At 37.8% G+C, this 17,229-nt stretch overlaps 1 protein-coding gene across 3 annotated transcripts in view; it reads right to left on the bottom strand.

Moving 5' to 3' along the window:
* NME7 (NME/NM23 family member 7) overlaps positions 1–17,229 on the bottom strand; it is a 248,605-nt gene that overhangs the window by 130,120 nt on the left and 101,256 nt on the right. For all 3 annotated transcript variants that reach the window (XM_032863039.1, XM_032863038.1, XM_032863040.1), the window contains exon 10: positions 13,805–13,906. In XM_032863039.1, coding sequence (XP_032718930.1) covers positions 13,805–13,906 — 102 coding nt within the window. The remainder of the gene's footprint in view (positions 1–13,804; positions 13,907–17,229) is intronic.

The raw sequence follows: 17,229 nt of genomic DNA, 5'->3' as shown, positions 1-17,229 counted from the left end.
TCAAGTGGGATTTGTTCGCAGGATCCAAGGATAGACCGATATCCATAAATTAATCAGTGTGATACAACACCTCATAAGAGAAAAGATAAAAACCATTAATCATCATTTCAATATATAGAAAAATCATTTGGCAAAGTACTACATCCATTCACAGTAACAACTCTCAACAAGCTTAGTCTAGAGGGAACATACTTCAACATATACAAACCGTGAGAGACTGTGGACTCTGAGAAACAAACTGAGGGTTTTGGAGGGGAGAGTGGGGGGGGCGGGGTTGGGTGAGTCTGGTGGTGGGTAGTAAGGAGGGCACGTATTGCATGGAGCAATGGGTGTGGTGCATAAACAATGAATGTTGGAAGACTAAAAAAATTTAAATTAAATGGACAAACTGGCTAGAAGGTATATTAAAAAATAATAAAGGTCAGATATGAAAAACCGACAGCCAACATCATAACCAATGGGGAAAAACTGAGAGCTTTTCCCCTATGATCAGGAACAAGACAAGGATGTCCACTCTCACTACTTTTATTCAACATAGTACTGAAGTCCTAGACACAGCAATTAGACAACAAAAACAAAAGGCATCAAAATTGGTAAGGAAGAGATAAAACTTTCACTACTTGCAGATGATATGATAGGATATATAGAAAACACAAAAGACTTCACTGAACAATTACAAGAACTGATAAATAAATTCAGTAAATTTGTACGATACAAAACCAATGTGTAGGAATCTGTTGCATTCCTATGCACTAATAATGAAGCAGCAGAAAGTGAAATTAAGAAAACAATCCTACTTACGATTGCACCAAAAACAATACAACACCTAGGAATAAACTTAACCAAAAAGGTGAAAGAACTATACTCTGAAAATTATTAAACAGTGATGAAAAATTGAAGATAATACAAAGAAACAGAAAGATATTCCATGCTCAGGGGTTGGAAGAACAAATATTGTTAAAATGTCTATACCACCCAAAACAATCTACACATTAAATACCATAAAAATACCAATAGTATTTTTCACAGAACTATAATAAACAATCCTAAAAGCTGTATGGAGTCACAAAAGACCCCAAATAGCCAAAGCAATCTTGAAAAAGAAAAAGTGAAACTGGAGGTATCACAACTCCAGACTTCAAGTTACATTACAAAGCTTCAGTATTCAAAACAGTATGGTACTGGCATAAAAACAGACACAGAGATCCATGGAACAGAATAGAAAATCCAGAAGTAAACCCACAGTTATATGGCCAATTAATCTTCAACAAAGCAAGAAAGAATACCCAATGTGAAAAAGATCATCTCTTCAAACAAATGGTGTTGGGAAAGCTGGACACCAACATTCCAAACAATGAAACTGGACCACTTTCTTTCACCACACACATAAAAAAACCGAAAATGGATTAAAGACCTAAATACGAGACCTAAAACCATAGAAATCCTTGAAGTGAGCACAGGCAGTAATTGCTTTGACATTAGCCATAAGGACAATTTTTCTATGTATGTCTCCGGAGACAAAGGAAATAAAAGCAACAATAAAAAGTGACTGCACAGTGTAGGGAACAATCAACAAAACTACAAGGCAACCTACTGAATGGGAGAAGATATTTGCAAATGACGTAGCTGACAAAGTTAGTATTCCAAGTATATAAAGAACTGTTACAGCTCAACACCCAAAAAACAAATAACCCATATAAAAAATGTGCAGGAGGGCGCCTGGGTGGCTCAGCAGGTTGAGCAACTGCTTTCAGCTCAGGTCATGATCCTGGAGTCCCGGGATCGAGTCCCACATCGGGCTCCCTGCTTGGCGGGAAGTCTGCTTCTCCCTCTGACCCTCCCCCTTCTCATGCTTTCTCTCTCTCCCTCGCTCTCTCTCTCTCTCAAATAAATAAATAAAATCTTTAAAAAAAATGGGCAGGAGACAGAGCCAACGGACACCATAAAAGATGCTCAACATCACTCATCAGGGAACTACAAATCAAAACTACAATGGATATCACTTCACACCTGTCACAATGACGAAAATCAAAAAACACAAGAAACAAGTGTTGGCAAGGATGTGGGAAAAAAAATCTTGGGCACTGTTGGTGGGATTACGAACTACTATGGCCAAGGTGGAAGAGTTATGGAGGTTTCCCAAAAAAATTAAAAATATAACTACCCTACAATCCAGTAAGCACACTACTAGGTGTTCATCCCAAAAATACAAAAACACTAATTCAGAGAGATACATGCACCCCTGTGTTTAGGGCAGCATTATTTATAATATTCAAACTATGGAAGCAGCCCAAGTGTTCACTGCTTAATGAATGGATAAAGATGTGATATGTGCGTGTGTGTATGTGTGTGTGTGTGTGTGTGTATATGTGTGTATATATATACATAATATATAAAATGAAATATTATTCAGTCATAGAAAAGAATGAAATCTTGCCATTTGCCACAATAGGGATGGAATTAGGGAGTATAGTACTAAATAAAATAAATCAATCAGAGAATGGCAAATACCACATGATTTCACTCACATGTGCAATTTAAGAGACAAAATGAATGAACCAAAAAAAAAAAAAGAGAGAGAGAGAGACACACACACAAACCAACAAAGAAACTCTTAATTATAGAAAATAAAACTGATGGTCACCAGAGGGGAGGTGGATGGGGCGATGGTGAAATAGGTGATGGAGATTAAAGATATACTTATCATGATAAGTGCTCAGTAGAATGTACAAAATTGTTAAATCACTATATTGTACACCTGAAAGTAATATAACACGGTATGTTAACTATACTGGAATTAAAGTTAAAAATTTAATTAAAGAGTCATTATATACTGATAAAATGGTTAAATCACCAGGGAAATATAACCATTGTAAACATATATGCCCCTCATTTTGGAACAGCTAAATATATTAAGTAAATACTAACAGATCTGAAGGGAGATCAACAGACAACAATAGAATAATAGCAAGGACATCAATACTCCACTTTCAGTAATGAACAGATTATCCAGAGAGTAAATCAATAATGAAACATTCAACTTGAACCATACTTTAGACCAAAGGGACCTAAGAGACATATACAGAACATTTCACCCAACAGGAATAGAATATACCTTCTTCTCAAGTGCCTATAGAACATTCCCCAAGATATATCACATGATAGGTTACAAAACAAGCCTTAGTAATTTTAATTAATCTAAAAGTATATCAAGTATCTTTTCTTACCACAATAGCATGCAATTAGAAATCAATAAAAGGAAGAAAACTGGAAATTTATAAATACATGGAAATTAAGCGTATTACTGGACAACCAGTGGGTCAAAGAAGAAATAAAAAGTGAAATAAAGAAAGATCTTAAATGAATATGGAAACATACATACCAAAAATTATGGGTTACAGCAAAAACAGATCTAAGAGGGCATTCATAGCAATAAGCACCTATGCCAAAAAACAAGAAAGATCTCCAATAAACAACCTAACTTTACACCTCAAGAAATCAGAAAAAAAAAAAAAAAAAAAAAAAAACTAAGCCCAAACTTAGCAGAAGAAAGAAAATTAACAAAGATCAGAGAAGAAATGAAATAGAAACCGCAAAAGCAATAAAAAATGATCAATAAAACCAAAACCTGCTTTTTTTGAACTGATAAAAAATAATAACCTTTAGCTAGATTACTAAGAGAAATGACTTAAATAAACAAAACCAGACATCAAAGAGGAGATATTACAACTGATACCAAAGAAATATAAAGAATCAAATAAACTATTATAATTATATGCCAATTAACTAGACAACCTAGAAGAAATTAATTCCCAGAAATATTAAAACTTCTAAGACTGAATCATAACAAAATAGAAAATCTGAAGATACCAATAATGACATTGAATGAGAAATAAAAAATCCCCCAACAAAGAAAAGCCCAGGACCAGATAATTCTCGTGGTAAAATCTACCAAATATATAAAGAAGAATTAACACCAACCCTTCTCAAACTCTTCCAAAAAATTGAAAAGTTAGGAGTACTCCCAAACTCATTATATGAAGATGGCATTACCCTAATCTCAAAGCCAAATAATGACACTATAAGCGAAGAAATCTATAGGCCAATAACCCTGGTAAATATGGAGGTAAACATTTTCAACAAAATATTAGCAAGATGAATTCAACACCACATTCAATCATGCCATGATCAAGTGGGCTTTATACCTGGGATGTCAGGATAAATCTATATATACCTATCAATAAGACAGTAATCACATTAACAGAATAGAAGAAAAAAATCATATAATCATCCCAATAGATGAAGAAAAAATAGTTGACAAAATACAACTTCCTTTCAGGACTAAAAACTCTCAAGAAAATTTGGTAGTAAATCAGAAACATAGTAAATGCCATATTTGGCAAGGCCTCAGCAAGTATTATATCAATGAAAGGCTTAAAGTTTTTTCTCTTAAATAAGGAATAAAACAAGGATGCCCAATCTCACCACTCCTGTATCACAGTAATTGACATTCTAGCCAAAGCAATGAGGTAAGAAATGGAAAAAGGCAGCCAAATTAGAAAGGAAGTAAAACTGTTTTTGTTTGTGGATATGATTTTATATATAGAAAATCCTAAAGACTTCACTAAAAAGTGTTAAAATAGTAAGTTCAGCAATGTTGAAGGAAAGAAAAATCAACATACAGAAATCAACTGCATTTCTATACAGTAACAATATATGAAAATAAACCTCTTTCACAATAGCATCAAAAACAATAAAATACTTAGGAATAAATTTAACCAAGGTGGGAAAAGACGACATACTGAGAACTCTTAGACTCTGATGAAAGAAACAGAAGATGACACAAATAGATATCCTATGTTCATGAATTGAAAGAATGAATATTGTTAAAATGTCCATACTACCCAAAGCCATCTATACATTAAATATCACTTCTATGAAAATTTCAAGGACATGTTTCATAGACATAGGGAAAAAAAATCCTAAAATTTGTATAGAATCAAAAAAGGTTCCAAATGGCCAACACAATTTGGAGAAAGAAAAACAAAGTTGGAGTCACCACACTCCCTTATTGCAAACTCTACTATAAAGCTATAGTAATCAAAACAGTATGGTACTGGCATAAAAACAGCCACCATAGAACAATGATAAGAATTTAGAGCACAGAAATAAGTCCTCACATCAACTAATCAACTAATATTTGATCAACTAATATTTGACAGAGAAGCCAAGAATACTCAGTAAGGAAAGGATCATCTCTTCAGTAAATAATGTTAAGCAAACAGGAAAATCACATGCTGAAAAATGAAACTGGACTCCTATCTTAAATATTATTTTATAAAAATCATTTTACAGGGGCGCCTAGGTGGCTCAGGGGGTTAAGCCTCAGCCTTCGGCTCGGATCATGATCCAGGGTCCTGGGATCGAGTCCTGCATCAGGCTCTCTTCTCAGGGGGAGCCTGCTTCCCCCCCTGTCTCTGCCTGCCTCTCTGCCTGCTTGTGATCTCTCTCTCTGTGAAATAAATAAATATATTTTTTTAAAAAAATCATTTTACACCAAAAAATGACATATAGTCAATCTACCAAAATCATATCATTGAAGATTATCTAATGACATGAGAAAAAGCTCAGTATTATTTAGGGTATCATGACCTACAAAGCAGTATACTCACTTTGATCCAAATTTTACTTATGAAATTGGTAACTCTTGGTGATAAGAGTATGGACCACATTTGCTTTATTTAAACTTTATTTCATTTCTAATTTTTCTATAATAGCCATGTACTACTTTTATAACCACAATAAAAATGTATTATTTAAAAAATACAAATTCAGAAGAATAGAGCAAAGTGGAGGAGGAAAAGGACAAAGAATAGGTAGAGAGTTTTGAGAGAGAAGAAAAACACATTTCCTTGGGACTAGAATGAGGAGATGAGTGTGAGTTCAGAAATAAACGGTATGAAGGCAGAATTTAAGAGGTCATAATTATTAACCGTATTTTTCTCTATGAAATAGAAGATAATGCTATCTTTTTATGGAGAGGAGGATGAAATGCAAAAGGGCTGAGGAAAATAACAGAGGTTTAAAATCACTATTATGAGAATTAGCAGAAAGGGAAGAAGAATAGCGAGAAAAGATTTCTAGGGGGCAGTAACTGGTCCAGCTTAGTTTAAAGATCATCATTTTTAGTTAAATCTTAGTTTAAAGATCATCAACATGAATCTATACAACAGTATAACATTCATCTATTAGAACCCTTCAGTGTATGTGTGTATGTGTATATATATATATACATAAGCATGAGGCAGACACATAGTTGAATTGATCTAAATTTGGGGTTTGGGATTGTAGACAAAGGACAAGAGAGTAAAGATGCTGAAAATGATATCACAAAAGGCAAAGATATGAACAATGGCGTCTAGGCTGACCAAACAAAGAACTCAGAAAGTGGCATTACAGTGTCAGAAAATGGAAGGGTCCAAAGCCTAGAGGTTTCGGTCAAGTCAGAGCTGCTCTGTGAAGACGGTCAAGAGACCCAGGGGAGCGGAGAGCTATGGGAGACGTCACTGTATTAGGGATTAAGATTACAGGGGTGTGTCTGCTCCGGTTGTCCACACAGAGAGGACGGCTGTGGAAGAAAACTGGGAAGCCGACGGACTCGAGATGAATGACAGAAATGGTCCATTCAGCCCTGATGCCAAGCGCTGGGTGAGTCTTTCACCTGGATGTTACTGTGCCCAAGGTGATGATAAGAGCTGGGGCGAAGAGAAAGACTATAATCAGGGGTTTGCAGCCTTCAGGGAATAAAGGAATGTAACCAGGAGTCAGAAGATGACAGAAGCAAACAGACACCAGCTCCCAAGCACTTCTCTTCCAAGTTTACCACAACTCCCTGCACATCCATGAAAAAGGAGCATGTATTTCAAAATATTATGATACTTTAATCCTAAAATCAGTAAGGTCTACTCAGTAATGAGTGAAATACCATTCTGACAATGAAATGAATGGGAAACCATTATAAATTTCCATGGGTTAAAGCCTCTGCCTTCGGCTCAGGTCATGATCTCAAGGTCCTGGGATCAAGCCCTGCATCGGGCTCTCTGCTCAGTGGGAAGCCTGCTTCTCCCTCTCTCTCTGCCTGCCTCTCTGCCTACTTGTGATCTCTCTGTCAAATTAATACAATCTTTTTTAAAAAAAAAATTTGAGAGCCACATTTTGTGTGTGAAAATATTTAACTCTTACTTCAACCTGGCCATGGGGTAAAGGTTATCAGAGTATACCAGCACGTGGGGACAGGTAATCACCAAAAATTCAGATTCCCTTATATAAGATCCTTCACATAAAATATTTTACAAACATATTTTTCATAAGATAAGGCATACTGATGTGAGGTTATTTGGTTTGTTGTACCTCCCCAGTCCAAGAACAAATATATTCTGCACAATTTTTCCAAATAATTTACTGCTTCTTTGATGATTTTCCGTTTCCCAATGACTGGCTCAGCAGGAAAACTACCAAGCCACTCAACAGTGCAATTCTTGAGCAGGTGCTATCAGAACCTCTTCCAGAAGCAAATCAGGTTTTCTGTCTAAGAGATTTCTGTAGGAGATGGTGTGGCGAGGGAGTGTTTCTCTGACTGTAAAGAAACTTGTTGTGGTATTTTTTCCCTTTTATGCAGTAGACTCCAATATTTTTCAAGCACCGTTAGTCAAATATGTAAATATATCAAAACATGTATATATTTTAACAGGTTGTATAAATGCACTCTTACTAGTCTATACATTAAATTTTTAAAAAACTTAATTTTTCTTTTTTATATAGTAAATAAATAAAAGCAGAAAGTTTAACATACCCTTCCCCACCAGTGACCTGTGCTGTGAACCACCCCTTCTCGCAGACCACTTCTAGAGAGACTGGAATAAATTCTGTTCATACACAATGTGTGCTTCCTTCCAACTATAGGAGACCGAACCTGCCAATAGTGCGGACATCGATGATGAAAGTGACGTCAATCCACAGCATACATACATAGTTACCAAGCAGTCTAACGGTCACTGGAAGACTGAAGCTTCTTTTGAATCAACTTAAGAAATAGTTCTACATCTTAGAAAGGAATAAAGAAAAAAAGAACTCACTTTGGTAGATGAAATTTTTTTTTTTAATATTTTATTTATTATTTGACAGAGAGAGATACAGTGAGCAAGAGAGGGAACACAAGCAGGGGGTGTGGGAGAGGAAGAAGCAGGCTTCCCACTGAGCAGAGAGCTTGATGTGGAGCTTGATCCCAGGACCCTGAGATCATGACCCGAGCTGAAGGCAGACGCTTAACAAGTGAGCCACCCAGGTGCCCCAGTAGATGAAATATTTTTAAATAATGACAATACCAGATTTTAGGCACACATGAAAATATAAGCCAGTCTATTCATTAACTTACCAAAAATTAATTGTATGGCCATGGCATACCTTGCATTTTTCCCACATACTAACTATATTTATATGTTTTGTAACCCACAGTCTCTCTTCAGATATGGAAATGACCATAGAGTGATGAAATGAATTTCTAAATTATTTTAATACAACACATGAATAGACTAGACACTGGCAATTTAGAGTAGACTGCCAGTTATCAATTCTACCTTCTAAAACTAGACCGTAAGTTCCTCAAAGATAAGGACTGTATTTATTTGATCATTACTATAAATCTAGTAGCACTTAGCACAGTGACGACATGCAGTAAGAATTCAATGCTTACAACTTTGCTGGTGGGGTGGAAGAAAAGGGACAAAGAAAGGGAGTGGATAAAGAATTAAACAAACCAAAGTCTGAGAACAAACTGTAAAACCAATTTTAGTGTCCCCAATGTAAAGTTTTACTATAACTACTAATGATATTTCTTCTGACATATATATATATATATATGGATATATATGGGGACACACACACACATATATGTATATATATATATGGACATACATATATATCCATGTATATGGATATATATATCCATCAAAGGCACATGATCCTGGCTAACATCCTGTACCTGCACTTAGTATATAATTCAAGACTCTGAGACTCAAGAGGAGAATCCATCCCAAATCAGGACCAAATCCTCAATTAAAACTTCATTCATGGGGCGACTGGGTGGCTCAATGGGTTAAGCCTCTGCCTTAAGCTCAGGTCATGATCTCAGGGTCCTGGGATCGAGCCCCGCATCAGGCTCTCTGCTCAGCAGGAAGCCTGCTTCCCCATCTCTCTCTCTGCCTGCCTCTCTGCCTGCTTGTGATCTCTCTGTGAAATAAATAAATAAAATCTTTTTTTTTTTAAAGTTCATTCACTTCCAAGTTTTATGAAAAAACAGAAGGTATTATTCTTTTTTTTTTTTTTAAGATTTTATTTACTTGTCAGAGAGTGCACCAGGAGGGGGAGTGGCAGGCAGAGGAAGAAGCAGGCTCCCCGCTGATCAGGGAGCCTGATGTGGGACGTGATCCCAGGACCCTGGGATCATGACCTGAGCCAAAGGCAGACGCTTAACCCACTGAGCCACCTAGGCATCCCTAAAAGGAATTATTCTTATTCTTATTGTAAAAGTAATAGAAGTACTTTAAGGAAAACTGGTAAAATAAAGGAAAGTGGAATTTAACATTATCATATTTCAACCAAGCAAAGACAAACACTATTGACATTTTATATGTTAAATTCATACCAAATTTTAATATTCCTATTAGTACAACTTTTTGTAATGCTATAAGGGGCTCATGGACAACTAAGATGAAAAAAAAAAAATAGAGTAATTCCAACTATGCTTAATGAGGGAAGAGTTTCCAAACTAAACTCTCATGAGATTATGAGCTCTTTAAGGAAAGATACCTTGTTCTAGTCTTCTTTCTTAAGGCCCAGCCATGGGATCAAGCCCTGTGTATACTATTCACTCTGTAAATGTTCACTGAATATACATCTAGAAAGGGAGGGCCATCCACAAACCTCTCTTGCTGGGACTCTTTCCTTCTCTTCCAAACTCCTTCCTGATGATCTTCATTCTCTATCATTCACTGCTGAATACTTCAACTACAGTAACGATAAAGATCTTGCTGTAGCCTAAAAGCAAATCTGTTTTATTCTTCCCTAAGTTCCATCATATCATTTCCTTCTTCACTTAGCTAAGTTCTAGTCATTCCTTGCAATTCCCCTCAGAAGTCATGTTCTTCAAGAGGTCTCCCCGATGCTATTTTGCCCCTCCCAGGCTTAGCTAAGTGCTAATGTTCTGGGCTCCCATCATACCCAGTGCAAGCATCTAACACTGCAATTGCCATGGAACGTGAAAATTAGCCACTTATACATACTGCTCACTCACACACCATAAGTTCTTTGAGATTTCTATCTTCATATTCATAAATACTAGCACAGATTCAGTAAATAGTTATGGAATGAATGAAAGAATGAACATACTCATTCTATTTTTGTTCTAGTTTTTATCTCTTTAATTTGCCTGTTTGTTTAATCAGCTGTTCACTCACAATTTTAATTATCTTAAAAAAACCAATAAACAAAACCCTGTCCTGGCCAACAGAAATCAGATATAAAAATAGCAAACATCAAGATCTGTTTATTCATGTAACCAAAAAGTATCCCTTTCTAATTTCTTACGACTAATAATCAATAAACACTCAACAATCACCAATTTCTCTTAAGGTCCTCTACATAAGATCACATTTTAATAATCACTCTTTCACAACCACATTTAATACTTATTTCTACTCTTCCTTCTCCCTGGAAAGATAGAAAGTAGGTCCTGCCAACTCTTTTTCTAATGGTGTCATCAGCACTACAGATAAAGGGCTGGTATTCAAGATCGATAAAGAACTTCTCAAACTTGACACCCAAAAAACAAATAACCCAGTCAAGAAATGGGCAAAAGTCACAAACACACATTTCTCCAAAGAAGGCATACAAATGGCTAACAGACACATGAAAAAAATGTTCAATATCATTAGCCATCAGGGAAATTCAAATCAAAACCACATTGAGATACAGCTTATATCAGTTAGAATGGCAAAAATTTCAAGGCAGGAAGCAACAAATATTGGTGACGTGTGGATAAAGGGGAACCCTATTACACTGCTGGTGGGAATGCAAGCTGGTGCAGCCACTCTGGAAAACAGTGTGGAGATTCCTCAAAAAGTTAAAAATAGAGCTACCCTATGACGCAGCAATTGCACTAGTGATTATTTACCTCAAAGATACAGATATAATCAAAAGAAGGGCCACATGCACCCCAGTGTTCATAGCAGTGAAGTCCACAATAGCTAAACTGTGGAAGGAGCGGAGATGCTCTTCAACAGAAGAATGGATAAAGATGTGGTCCATATATACTATGGAATATTCTCGGCCATCAGAAAGGATGAATATGAATCATTTGCACCAACATGGATGGAACTGGAGGTGATTACGCTGAGTGAAATAAGTCAGAGAAACTCAATTATCATATGACTTCACTTATTTGTGGAACTATATAAGGAAAGGCATGGAAAACACTAGGAGATGGAGGGAAAAATGAATGGGGGGGATCGGAGTGGGAGACGGACCATGAGAGACTATGAACTCTGGGATAAACAATCTGAGGGTTTCAGAGGGGAGGGTGTGAGGGGATGGGTTAGTGCAGTGATGGGTATGCAGGCGGGCAAGGATTGCATGGAGCACTGGGTGTTATGTGCAAACAATGGCTCATGGAACACTCCATCAAACACTAATGATGTACTGTATGGTGACTAACATGACAAAATAATAATTAAAAATAACAATAGTGTCATTAGGTCTGCTCGTAACTGCTTCTGGAGCCCCTATCTTTAATCTCTTCCGGTTTAGCTCGCTCTTGTTTCTCAAGAGACTGACTCCATGTGCTCACGATCAAGCTAAGTACGAGGAAGTGCTGTTTCCCACCACCTGGAATTCTGCTCACACAGAACCCACAGTTTTAGCCCGGCCTTTAGGGCCATCCATCCCACACTCACCTCTACAGCATCTGCTACCGTATTTCCTCTGTCTAAAAAAACTGATTTCCTTGTGCTTTCAGGCATGCACTTCCTATTGAGTGAAGCAAATATCCTTGCTGTACAGCACAGCAAGTTTATAAATTCCTTCACTGCAGCCTTTGCACATGCTTCAGAACCCTCCCCTTTCTCTTCCTGCCCTCACTCGTCCTTAAAATCCCTACGGCACAACTCTCTTCCTCTGAGTAAGTTTTCCCAATTTTCTCCAGGTCACATCATTTGCTCCTTTTACTAAACAATCCTTCAACATTTACGTTTTACTTGAACTAATAATATTTTAGTCCTTATCGTAAGTTTCCCTGCAAGTGTTCTAAAAGATCGTTACCCGCATGCTCTTCCGTCTCTGAGAACAGGTGTGCCGCTCTCCCCTACAGAGCTTACTCCGGCAGCAAGCACTCACACGAGCTGATTTCTTTTTTTTTTTTTTTTAATTTATTTATTTGACAGAGAGAGATCACAAGTAGATGGAGAGGCAGGCAGAGAGAGAGAGAGAGAGGGAAGCAGGCTCCCTGCTGAGCAGAGAGCCCGATGCGGGACTTGATCCCAAGACTCTGAGATCATGACCTGAGCCGAAGGCAGCGGCTTAACCCACTGAGCCACCCAGGCGCCCCACGAGCTGATTTCTTAAAAGGTGTCGTTACTTACTACCCACCGACTGCGGGAACGCCGCAAATGCTGCTGGACTAAGTAAACTCGACGCTCATATCCAACAAACTATTTACAAGAGATAGTAAAATAAAGAAAAGAGAATGAATTTAAATGATAGTTAGGGACAGATGGGTGGCTCAGCACATTAAGCATCGGACTCGGTTTCAGCTCAGGTCATGATCTCAGGGTCATGAGATCGAGCCCCGGGTCAGCTCCACACTCAGCGTGCAGGATGCTCGTCCCTCTCTCTCCCCTTCTGCCCCTCCCCTGGCTCATGAGCTCTCTCTCCAATCAATCAATCAATCAAATCTTTTTAAAAACTATAGTGTTTAAAATCAGTACTGCTTCCCACACTACTACTCAGCGTTTAACATCTGCAGGGAGATTGCTCATACATATTCTAATGCTACTTTTGCCTTTTAGGTCCATCCCCTTCCTCTTCAGCCCTTTTTCCACCCAATGTCTATATGAAGAAAACCGGAAGCAAAATGGAAAGCGTACTGGAGAATATCAGGTTTCACGTGAGTGCCGGGGCTCGCATTTACGGTATGAGGCCATCATGTCGATATTCTGTACACTGAGAGCTTTACTCAGAGTCCCCCAATGTCCAAGGATAATTAGTATCTTCGATAATTTCTACCAGAGGGCTTGATAAATTTATTTATCTAGACAATATAGCAAGAAGAAACAATAAAAGAAAATGCCACAATAAAGCTTTCTGCCCATCTTATAGCGTTACTAGGCTAACAAAAAATTCACTTTTTCTTGGAATATTATATAAGAAATTTTTCAAAATGTTATTCTGAATAAAAATTCATCTGATTTAGTCATTTTTATATCAGTTCATTTAAAGAACAAACTAAAACTATCAAACCTGTTAAGGGAGAGGATGGTGGGGTTATGGACATTGGGGAGGGTATGTGCTATGGTGAGTGCTGTGAAGTGTGTAAACCTGGCAATTCACAGAGCTGTACCCCTGGGGCTAAAAATACATTATATGTTCATAAAAAAATAAAAAAATTTAAAAACAAAAACAAACAAAAAAACCTGTTAAGATACTTAGCTAGTGAATAAAACAAGCTTGATTAGTATTTTAAACACTAACTTACAGGATCAGCAGGTCCACAGAATTCTCGAAATGTCTTTGTAGGATTATTCTGTTGAATCTCCATTGCTACGCAAGGGCCGGAACACACTTCTGTCACCATCTCCTATGATGTACAATATAAAGGAACATGTAAAAATTAGTAAAAATTAATAATCTTTTATTCATCCTCCTTTAATTCCATCATTATTCCAAATCTTAAAATCTTAACTATCTTTGAATCCTCCTGGCCCCACATGCCAAGCGGCTCCCCAATCCTGTCCATTTCTCCTGCAAAAATGTGTTTTAGAAACGTTCCCTCGTCCAGCTCCTACCACTGCATCACGTTAATGCACTTTCATTCGTGAAATGAGCATCTAATACATGTTCCTTTTAAAGGCCTCTCCTCTTACACAAAGTCCTATCAAATGAACATTTCTAAAGATATAAATTTCAAAGTGTTTCTTCCAAAGACACTTTTAAAATCATAATCATTTTCAGAAATGAAGAAAACAGGGACCAGATTCTCTCACACTGAACACCTAGAAATGAGACAGTATGTATGAAACAGGTCTCAAACAGCAGCACAGCATTATGATTCCTGATGGAAGAGAACCAAACGAAGGAAGCCATACGACTGCCCCATCTTACTTCCTGGAAGAATTTTCCAGACAACGGGACACAGACAGGAAACACAAGAGAGCCCAACACCCTCATTGAACAGAAGAAACAAAGACAGGAGTTCAGGGAGACCCTGTAGCTCTAGCTACATTCTAATGTGCGAGACAGATTACGAGAGGACGTGAGAGAACCCGGGGAAAGTAAGCTACGGCGATCTGCAGAGAAGTTCACATGAGTCTCTGGCTAGGAGTCTGTATACGTGCGGAAGAAACTACTCAAAGCCAAGAAGAGCACTGCCAGAAGCAGTTAAGTGAAACCGTTCACAGAGAGAGGATGAGGCTGAGAAGACTCTGCACTTCCACTAGTGGGAGAGGGAAGCCCTGATACGATACATGCCTGATGCACACAGTACACCAGGTGGAGCCTCCAGAAGGGCACCGCACTGTAAGACTTGGCCTTCTGTACCGAGTGCTCTGTACCCCTCCTGCAAAGCCTCAAAGCAAGCCTTCGAAAGATCAAACTGATCCCAATAACTTCAGTGAGGGCCAAAATGATGGCAAAAACTCTTCAAATCAACATGACATACATACCACGTAACATCGTAAATTTCACATTATCCAGAATCCAATAAAAATTACTAGGCATGCAAAGAAATAGGAAAATATGAACCATCACTAGAAGAAAACTCAATAAATTGATAGAGATGTAGCAATGGAAGAAGTGATATTGGCTACAAGAATGTTAAAACAGGCTATATATGCAAGTTAGAGGAAGAAAACATGGACACGATGCAGAGAAAATCAATGATACTAAAAAGACTCAAAGATAAAGAAATAAAATCTTCTAAAAAATAAAAATAAATAATGGGGCACCATTATGGAACTTCTAGTGATGAAAACTACATCCGAATTAAATACACTGGATGGGATGAGCAAAACAAAATACTGAAGAACAATAATATTGAAGACATGAAATACCAATTACTCAAAAGCAAGCACAAAGATTAAATAAAAATGTCCCATGGGAATTGTTTCTCCAATGACAAGCTGTCTAATATGTACATAATTGGGAGTCCCAAAAAAAGAAAAAAGGGGTGAGGAACAGATAAGGATCCCAAGAATTTGATAAAACGCATAAGCCAACAGATCCAACAGAGTCCAAGGAGAATAAATGCAGAGTACGGTGAGCCAATAATTAATCTCACTAAAACCAAAAAACCCTAATAACAAAAATCCCTTAAAATAACCCTCTGCAAAAAAAGAAAACATCAAACAGTAGAAGAAAGATGTAAATTACAACAACAAAAATTTGTCAATCTATAATTCTATACCCAGGTAGAAAGGTTTTTGTTTGTTTGCTTGTTTTTTGAGAGAGAGAGGGAAAAGGGCAGGGAGGGGAAGAGAGAAAGGGTGAGGGAAAGAAACTTAAGCAGGCTCCACGCCCAGAGCAGAGCCCAATACAGGGCTCAACGTCACAACCCTGGGATCACGACTGGAGCTAGAACAAAAGTTGGGACACTTAACCAACTGAGCCGCCCAGGCTCCCTGGAAGATATTTTCCACAAATGAAGGAAAAATAACTTTTTCAGACAGACAAAATGTGAGAGAATTCACTATCAGCAGCAAAATGTTAAAGGAAGTTCCTCAGACAGAAGGAAAAAAAAGTACCAGACGAAAATAGGGATCTAAACAAAACAATGGTAAACATGTAGGTAAATATAAAATACATTTTATTAGTTGGTGTGAAAGATAATTGATTATTTAAAGCAAAAATATTAAAAACGCATTAGAGGGTTTATAATATAAATAGAAATGAAAACATGTGACAACCATGGCACATACAGAGGGGGACATGGAAGAAGGAAACTCTTTGAAGCTATATGAGAAGTGGTATGATGAAAAACACGATCAAAGAAAAGTAGCTCTCACAGTGTCTGGGACACACAACAAATGTTCTTTTCTTCCGTACATGGGGGAAAAGTACTTCAGGAAGAAGTGAAAATAAACACCGAGACCTTGAGGCGGAAGTGGAGTTGTGTGTATGAAGATCCGCACAGGAGGAGGTCTCGGGAGCCGAAGCGAGACCACAGGAAAGCAGTGAGAGAGGGGCTCAGACCCCGCGGGGACATGTGAGCCACTCCAATGACTTTGGAGAGTTTATGATACACAATGACCAAGCAAAATAAAGGTAATTTATTACAGAACAATATTTAAATATCCATTGGAACTCAGTCATCACAACTAACAGAAATGCCAGAAGTTAAAAGAGGAAGGAAAGAGTGTCACGATTAATACAGCACACAGAACCCTACTCATTAGAATTCCTAAAGGTATCCCCCTGAAGTCACTTTGCTATTTTGCAAAGGTCATATGTAATTGATTTCTTATGGATAATTATGTTGAGTCTGATTTCCTGTCTCATGACACTGAAGTACTGCCCACACATAAATGTCAAGAGCCGAGTTCTCAGTAGGGGCAGAAGGCAGCAGGAACCTGCCATCCAAAAAGAGAGGGTGAATTCTGCCTGCCTTTCTTTCTTTTGCCTCTCTGCTTGTCTTTCAGGTTTAATCAAAAATACCATTAAAAATACAGACATAAAAGGCTATGCAAATGTACAAAATGGACAGAAAAAAACATGTCGGCAAAAGGACTCCATCAAGGGTCGCCTGGGTGGCTCAGTGGGTTAAGCCTCTGCCTTTACCTCAGGTCATAGTCTCAGGGTCCTGGGATCGAGCTCCGCATCAGGCTCTCTGCTCAGCAGGGAGCCTGCTTCCTCCTCGCCCTCCCTTTGCTTGCCTCTCTGCCTACTTGTGATCTCTCTCTCTCTATC

Source organism: Lontra canadensis, unplaced genomic scaffold (assembly GCF_010015895.1).
Source record: "Lontra canadensis isolate GAN:19392208 unplaced genomic scaffold, GSC_riverotter_1.0 scaffold24, whole genome shotgun sequence".
NCBI classification, from domain to species: Eukaryota; Metazoa; Chordata; class Mammalia; order Carnivora; family Mustelidae; genus Lontra; species Lontra canadensis.
This window is presented reverse-complemented; position numbering and strand designations above follow the sequence as displayed.